This window comes from Mustela lutreola, chromosome X (genome assembly GCF_030435805.1).
Source record: "Mustela lutreola isolate mMusLut2 chromosome X, mMusLut2.pri, whole genome shotgun sequence".
NCBI classification, from domain to species: Eukaryota; Metazoa; Chordata; class Mammalia; order Carnivora; family Mustelidae; genus Mustela; species Mustela lutreola.
Window position 1 is genome coordinate 71407990 of NC_081308.1, and position 9103 is coordinate 71417092.

At 34.4% G+C, this 9103-nt stretch overlaps 1 protein-coding gene across 3 annotated transcripts in view; it reads left to right on the forward strand.

Moving 5' to 3' along the window:
• The window catches only part of SH3BGRL (SH3 domain binding glutamate rich protein like), a 102853-nt gene extending 95007 nt beyond the window's left edge, over positions 1-7846 (forward strand). For all 3 annotated transcript variants that reach the window (XM_059157932.1, XM_059157931.1, XM_059157933.1), the window contains one exon: positions 5953-7846. In XM_059157932.1, the coding sequence (XP_059013915.1) occupies positions 5953-5985 (33 nt within the window). In that variant the 3' untranslated portion in view covers positions 5986-7846. The remainder of the gene's footprint in view (positions 1-5952) is intronic.
• Positions 7847-9103: the final 1257 nt, after the last annotated feature.

Here is a 9103-nt window from a genome sequence, read left to right on the forward strand (position 1 = left end):
TGCACTTAATCCCAGGTATGGCAAACAGATGTGCATAATCAAATATGTAAAGTATATGAGTAGGAGGTAGGTGGAGTGATTTCCTCATTGGGTTATCCAAAGCAACAAATTTATCATTGACTCATTCATAAGTGACTACCAATTTTAAAGACTCCATTATTTCAGCTGTCATGCATGGTTTTGTATCAGCAGAACTGATCTTAGTTTATAGTTATCTTCTTGGCAGCATCTATTGTCTTTGTGTGAAAGCAAATGCTTTAACTAAAAGCATTTGAGTTTCAAAATTGGTCACTAAATTGCTGGCTAAATTTGGGGCTTTCTCCCTGCCAACAGCAAATTAATTTTTCAAGTGGTAATGTTTCCAGGGGAGACCATATAAAGAAAAGAATAAAAAAATTAGATTATCTATTTAATGAAATGTCTTAAAGCTATGGGCATTAAATATTTCTTTGCCTTTCACCATAGGTCTATTCTATACAGGCTGGCTTAACCAGAACGTATGTCCCTGTTCTATCACTTTATGTATTGTTCTTAGCAACTAATTTTATGTTAAACAGATTCTTTGAACTCCAACTTCTTCAATTTTCAGAGTCTGTTATTGCTCATGTTTTCAGCAGAGAACATTTACTAGCATTGTTTTCTGAGTCACTGTGAAATTCTGTTTCCTTGATGAAATTTCTTTTCCCATGGATAAAATGTCTTATTTTAGGCTTTGTATAATTTGAGTTGTAAGAAATGTTAAGTAAAATATTTTTGTTTTAATCAAATTAGGAAAATCCAATTTAAATCATTGATATCAGTACAGATAAGAGGAAGTATGAAAGGAGAGATAATCTATTTTCTGTGGCTCATTACTCCCTCTCCTTCAATTAAAATTATGAGTAATTCATTTACTTACTCTTTCAGCAAGTATTGACTGCCAAGCACTAACTTGACATTAATGGTGGAACGAATACAGAGAATGAAGCATAGTCACTACCTTCAAAGTGTATTTAACCTAATGAAGGAAAAGTATACAATAATTCTTCAACAAAAATGTCTGCAAATAATTATAATCAAACACATATTATGGTAAATTCTGTATACCCTGAATAAAATGTAGGTGACCAGAGGAAATAATAATAAATTATTACTAAGGAATTTGGGGAAAGTTTCACAGAGGAAATGACAGTTGAGCTGTTAGGATTCAAAAATACTGAAATGACACAAAGATGTCTTTCACAGAGGCAGCAATAGGAACCACTGCATTGGGATGTAGCTTCAAATGATGGTATGTTCAGGAAGCAGAGTGTAGTGCAGTTCGTCTCCAGAATAGGGCATATTAAATAGAGGATGTGAGATTGGCTAGGTAAGTTTGACTAAATTATAAATGCTGTGTTAGGTACTTTCAGCTTTATGCTCTAGGTATACAAAAGCCATGGCAGGAAATGGGGGAAGACAATGATAAGTTTATCTCTGCATTTTTAAGATGTGATTTTATCTATGTCTTAAGAAAATTGGCAGTTGAACAAACCATAAGTGACTCTTAATCTCACAAAACAAACTGTGGGTTGCTGGGGGGAGGGGGCTTGGGAGAGGGGGGTGGGGTTATGGACATTGGGGAGGGTATGTGCTATGGTGAGTGCTGTGAAGTGTGTAAACCTGGCGATTCACAGACCTGTACCCCTGGGGATAAAAATACATTATATGTTTATAAAAAATTATATAAAATAAAATATAAAAAAAAGAAAATTGGCAGTTGTATAAATTGTGAAAAAAAATGGGGGAAATTAGATATTAGAGATAGATAGGCCAACCCATTATATAGTCTTGAAACTTTGAAAACAAAGTTAAACATCCAAATATAGGGTCAACAAAAACAGTTTATTTACTGAATGAACTAGTGCTTTCAGTAAAAAATGTGTTTGTAGGCATGCCTGGGTGGCTCAGTCAGTTACGCAACTGCCTTCAGCTCAGGTCATGATCTCAGGGTCCTGGGATCAAGCCCCACATTGGGCTCCTTGCTCAGCAGAGATCCTGCTTCTCCCTCTCCCTCTGCCTGCTTGTGCTCTCTTTCTCTCTCTCTCTATGTGTCAAATACATAAAAAAAATCATTTAAAATATTTAAAGAAACAAAAAAAATTAAATTAGTTTATAAAAAGTTGAAAATAGAGTTACTGTATAACCCAGCAATTGCACTACTGGGTATTTACCCTAAAGATATAAAGGTAGTGATCTGAAGGGGCACGTGCACCTGAATGTTTATAGCAGCAATGTCCACAATAGCCAAGCTGTGGAAAGAACCTAGATGTCCATCAACAGATGAGTGGGTAAAGAAGATGTGGTATATATATACAATGGAATATTATGCAGCCATTAAAAGAAGTGAAATCTTGCCATTTGCAACAACATGGATGGTACTAGAGCTGAGCGAAATAAGTCAATCAGAGAAAGACAATTATCATATGATCTCCCTGATAAGAGGAATTTGAGAGGCAGAGTTAGGGGTTTGGGGGGTAGGGAAGGAAAAAATGAAACAAAATGGGATCGGGAGGGAGACAAACCATAAGAGACTCTTAATCTCACAAAACAAACTGAGGGTTGCTGGGGGCGGGGTGGAGGGGTATGGAGAGGATGGTTGGGTTATGGACATTGGACAGGGTATGTGATATAATGAGTGCTATGAAGTGTGTAAGCCTGACGATTCACAGACCTGTACCCCTGGGGCAAATAATACATTATATGCTAATAAAAATAATTAATAAATAAATAAGGGGTTTGTGTAAAGATACACTATAATACAGTACATAGCTGTTTTTACTGTATAATTAATATTCTAATTATGTTAGGAGACTGAACTTAACCATAGCTAAATGTGACTATTTTTCTCCTTTCTTCATTTTCCAAATAATTAACATACATTGTCTTTATATTTAAGAATTATTCAAAACCAATGCAGTGGAGAACTTGATATTTAAAAGTACCTTATGACAAATATACTTCCATAAAATAAATCCTTCTGTGGAAGACAGTTTTTATATTTTTTTGTATATTGGATGCATTTAAAACAGTGCATATTGATACTTACAAATTACTTTTTTATTAATACAAAAGTTTATTCCTTAGTACTAGCATTTCTTTATAGTGGAGGTGATTATTTTCAGATATGAAAGAAAATATTGTATTTATACTAAAAAGTAAAAATTTGGTGATATCATGTTGAGAGAAAAATCATTAACTGTTATTCACTAGTATGTTGATGGAGTAGAGAACACTGATTAGAGAAATGTTCTCATTAGCTTTGGTTGAACCACCCTGCTTTAGGGAGGAGCAATGGAAACTCCCTCTGCTGTGAAATTTGAAGCATTTCTATTTCCAATAAGCCCATCCTATTGTACTACATCTCCAAGAGAAATTCTATATTTCACTTAGCTGTGGTGTTGGTGCTGGTTATTAGGCAAGAAGTGGAGTGGAGAAAAGCAGGAAAGAAGGATGGATGTCTGCAATGGGCCAAGCACTGAGCTAGACACTTCACATACATCTTGTTTTATCCTTATATCATACTTATGAGCTTGGTGTCCTCAATGGCATTTTACAGTAGAGGAAATTGATGTTCAGATAATTTAAATAATTTGTTCAAGGTTACATAACAATTGAGTAGCAGAGCTGGAATTTGAACCCAGGATTATCTGACTCAAAATCAGTGCATTTATAGAATAATGTTTATATTAAGAATAGAGGAGGAGGATGCCTCATATCTCTGTTTCCAATCTCTCTGGTTGGTTACATAATCCATGAACTATAAATATTGGCACATCTGTGTAGTAACAAATATTTCAGCCCAATTACATAAATGGTGTATAAAATGTAATTAGAAAACTAAATAAGGGTGCCTGGGTGGCTCAGTGGGTTAAAACCTCTGCCTTCAGTTCGGGTCATGATCCCAGGGTCCTGAGATTGAGCCCTGCATCAGGGTCTCTGCTCAGCAGGGAGCCTGCTTCCTCCTCTCTCTCTGCCTACTTGTGATCTCTCTCTGTCAAATAATAATTTTTTAAAAATCTTTAAAAAAAAGAAAATGAAATAATTTAAAGATGATGTATTAAAAAGATAAACCATAAAGAACTTTGAATTGTCTTTTTGTTTTGGATGTTTGTGCTAATAATTTCTTCCATTAAAAGGGATAACTGAGAACTAAAGTATTTATGACAAATTACACCAAAGATTGATAGGATGTGATTTTAGGGAATTAGGCTGTTTCCAAAATACTAGTTACTCAGGGGCATTGGATGTGTAAAAGAAAAAGGACATCACATTAGAACATATTTACATATAACTACTTCCCCAACTATATGTGCTAGGATTTTGAGGGAACTTGGTGTAAAATTCATTCTCTGTGCAAGGAAATTCTTGGAATTTAATTTCATAAAATGAAACAAAATGTATAATGTGGGTCTAAGATATATTCATTTTGACTGCCAAACACTGAGTTTGATGTTTTAAAAGAGATCAGGGCTGTTTTTTTTTTTTTTTTTTTTGGAAGGGTATTGGAAGGTGAGTTAGTACAGTGTCTTCTCTAGTATCCTTCCTTCATTTCTCCATTTTTTGTTTCATAAAAATCTAGCATATTTTTTTTTCTTTTTCCCCTTTTTCTGGGCATAGTATCAGATGCCCATTTTGGAGTATTCAACTGTCCCCACTCCTCCTGAGACTATCAAGTATTCAAGTTAAGGCACATGTTTATTATGGTATTGTCTAGTATACACGATTTTTACAACCTAACTCTGAAGTAACTTTCACCAAAGTCACTTTTACCACCCATCTTTAGTTCCACAAACATTTCCTGCAATGTATTTTGTGTCAAGTACTATGGTAGGTGCCAGAGCACATCAATAGGTCAGAGTTCCTATGCTGGAGATACTCATTGCCCAGAGGAGAAGAATAACAACTTGACCTCTTCTCCTGCCTACAGTTGTAAAATTTAAAAACAACAATATTTTAACAAATAGCATATTTTTTTGAAAGAATCAAGAAGATCGATTTCCAAGTAATTTCAACCTTAATTAAACAAAACAATTTACTGTAAACCTTAGGTGACAATGTTGTGGAACAGCCAGTTTTGGTGAAAAATCATACAGAAAAGAAATCATCTACTTCCAAATAATATATGAACTATACTTGTAAATCACTTGCCTTTATGGAATTATTTCAAACAATTAGTAATGATTAGGCAGTCTTCTATTATAGCTGCTTCTAAGCAGAAATTTCTACTTTATGGTTTTTCCTTTTTTAAAGATTTTTATTTATTTGAGAGAGATCTAGAGAGAGAGCATACACACAGAGGGAGAGGGAGAGAGAGAACCAGAGTCCCCATTGGGCAGGGAGCCTGATGCAGGGCTGGATTCCAGGACCGTGGGACCATGACCTGAGCCAAAGGCAGACAACTGAGCCACCCAGGCACCCTTTACAGTTTTTCTACTAAGAATTTTTAGGCAAGGCAGTCTTCTCCAGAAGCCGTTTTTGTTTTTGAATATTCTGTTTTGATAGGTGACCCTGGTGGTGGGTGATATATGTATATCCTCTGTCATGAAAAGATGATTCCTATTTTTTTTTATTATGTGAACAAGGCAACTCACTGAAATATATAATCTAATCTAACCTCAAAAAATATATTCTGTTTTAAAAAATCTATTTAAGTTTGAGAGAGAGAGAGAAAGAGGACACATGAAGGGGTGGAGGGAAAGAAACAGACTTTCCACTGAGAGCAGAGCCAGCCAGAGGACTCGCTAGATCCCAGGACCCTGAGGCCATGACCTGAGCAGAAGCCGAGTCAGATGCTCAACAGACTGAGCCACCCAGGCACCCCAGCTTTTGAATATTCTTAATAATTTAAGTTAATATAATTTATCCACAATGTACATAGATGTCCCTTCTGTGATATTTAAATATATCTGTTTTGTTTGTTTTTCATTTCAGGAAGCAGAAGCTCAGGCAAAGCAGCAAGCATGAACCTTAAACATTCTGCCTTAAGCATCCTGAAAAAGGAGTCTCTATTGCTTTTAAAATCATCTTGGCTTCAAGAGAAATCAGCTTAATGTTGAGATAATAGATTAGTTGGTTTTTTCACATGCAAACAATCATAACGAATACATAACTAAAATATGAATATTATGATGAGGCTAATGGGAGGTGTGCATAAAAATTTTAGATGTCATGGAACAGTATCTTGTTATCTTCCAAGGCATTTTATGTACTTCGGTTACTTTAAAAAGCGAAGACCTGTCCTTTGTTTGTGGTATTATTATTGCAGCTTCAATATTTCTGTAGCTTTATGTTGAGGAATTTAAAATACAGAGTGAAAGAAAGAATCCATCTCTTGTCCCCAAATTGCCTCATTAATTTTAGTTAATAAAAATATGTACATTTTTTTATGGTACAGTCACTTTTTTTTTGTTTTGTTTTGTTTTGTTTTAATTTTTATTTATTTGACAGACAGAGATCACAAGTAGGCAGAGAGGCTGGCAGAGAGAGAGAGGGGGAAGCAGGCTCCCTGCTGAGCAGAGAGCCCAATGCAGGGCTTGATCCCAGGTCCCTGGGATCATGACCTGAGCCGAAGGCAGAGGCTTAACCCACTGAGCCACCCAGGTGCCCCAAATATGTACCTTTTGATGTGAAGCTTTTGTGATTGAAAGGAACCTGCAGGTAATATTTATGATATGTTAGACATTGTAATTTCTTATGGTAACTATAACATGCCTATTATTTTGTAATTGAAACTGTATGTAGTAAACCACAGGTTTTCTAGGCTTCTAAATGTAGCCTTTCATTGTATATTTCAGTGATTAGAACAGATGACCTCCTACAAAAAATAGATGCATTCAGTTAACAAGTTCCCTGCTTAACTGCACAGCTATAATGTGATCATGTTTCTAAGTTGCTTGCCCAGTGATACATGTGTATATATGTTAGGAATGTATGATAGCATGCAAGTTTAAAATGGCAACCTTTTGCAAAGAGCTCTGAATTTTAATTAACTACTGTAAGATAGGTCACAGCATTCAGTGCCCAAGACTGGTTTTTGTAGGATCTTTGCTAAAAAATTCTTAGCATTTCCTCCTTAAAATGACTTATGATCACAAATGCCACTACTTCTTAGATATTTGATATTTTTTTTCAGTTTAGGCATATATTGCATGAAATTATTAATGTAAGTGGAAAGAATATTTTCTATGCTTCTATTACAGTGAATAGCACAAGTATTAGATTAAAAACTTCCATTTTTAAAATTTTAATCATGAAAACTTCTAAGAAAATAAGAAACATTATGGCTTAAATTACTTACCCAGAAGATATACATATTATACTTTTATTCCATACTAAAACTTTAAAAAACCCTTTTAATTTAAATTACTTTATCATATCATTTGATATATTCAAGTCTGTGCTTTTTGCCAAAATCAGCATATAATGAAGATATAGCTTTGTTTACTGAAATTCAAACTTGACACAATGCTTTAAAATAAATTCAGTCTTTTTAGAAATATAATCTATGTGTCCCTAGAGTTTCTAAATAGTATAATAGTAATTTTAGATGAATAACACATGTTTTAAAAGGCATCAAAGGAGAAAATAAAAAAAAAGAAAGAAAATAATTTGAATGCAATTTCTAAATTTCCTTTTTAAAATTCTAAATTTTGCTACCCACACTAGACTAGCACAAAGAGCTATTCCATTGTTTTGTCTTCAAAAATAGGCCAGGGAGAACTCTAGAGAAAACAGGATGCCTTGTAATAGATTCTGGAAAATGCTAAAAAAATGTTTGGTGACTATCTTTTCCTAAGCTTTATTAAAAGTTGATTATACTACTTGCGATATTCTATGTGGACATTTCTTTATACTTACTCATTCAAAAATTGTATTTCAGTTCATTTAAATTATGAGAAAAGTAATAGTACTAAGTTGAAATATTCTTAAATGATAATAACAAATAATATAGCAAATCACTATTGCTTTCGTTGGCTTACTATCCTAACATTAATTATGGTGAATTATTTTGATATTATAAATGGGAATGTAAGACATAATGCTACCAACATGAAGAGTGAATCATTCCTCCAGCAGTTCAGAGTTTTATAATACCTCCCTTATACTTTTTAAAACATTGTTATTCATGACACAGATATTCAACAAGAGAAAGAAATTAACATTTAATTCAATTGTTTAATACAATTTTATAGTTTTATTATGTGCTCAGAATAATCACAGTGGAGGGGTGCCTGGTGGCTCAGTGGGTTAAGCCTCTGCCTTCAGCTCATGTCATGGACTCAGGGTCCTGGGATCGAGCCCCACATCAGGCTCTCTGCTCAGCAGGGAGCTTAGTTTCCCCCCCCCCGCCTCTCTCTCTGCTTTCCTCCCTGCCTACTTGTGATGTCTTTCTCTGTCAAATAAATAAAATCTTTTAAAAAAACCTATAATCACAGTGGAGTATAGAAAACAATGTCAACCCACTTTTCATCCTTCAAGTTTACATTGTCTCCAATGAAGCATTCTTTTTTTTTTTTTAAAGATTTTGTTTATCTATTTATGTATTTATTTATTTGAGAGACAGAAAGAGAGAGAGAGCACAAGCGGAGGGAGAGGCTGAGGGAGAGGGAAAAGCAGAGTTCCTGCTGAGCAGGGAGCCAGATGCCTGGCTCCATATCAGGGCTCTGGGATCATGACCTAAGCTGAAGGTAGACAGTTAACTAATTGGGCCACCCAGGTGCCTTTCCAATGAAGCATTCTATAGTTTGTACTTAATAGTTTAATTTTCATTTCAATCCAAATTTTCACAAGATAGAATAAGACACTATAATATCTTATAATAACAATAATATAATATTGCTACTGTGAAATTCTGAAAATTCAAAACATATTTTCTGTTTTATATAAATAGATTATTTCAGAATATAAGGCTCAACATGCTACATATACATACTTATGGATTATAGTGTTAAAAAGCATCTTTCACACTTACTTTGATGAGCACTGAGAAATGTATGAAATTGTTGAATTGCTACATTGTACACCTAAAACCAATACAGCACTGTATGTTAACTGCACTGAAATTATTTTTACTATCAAATAA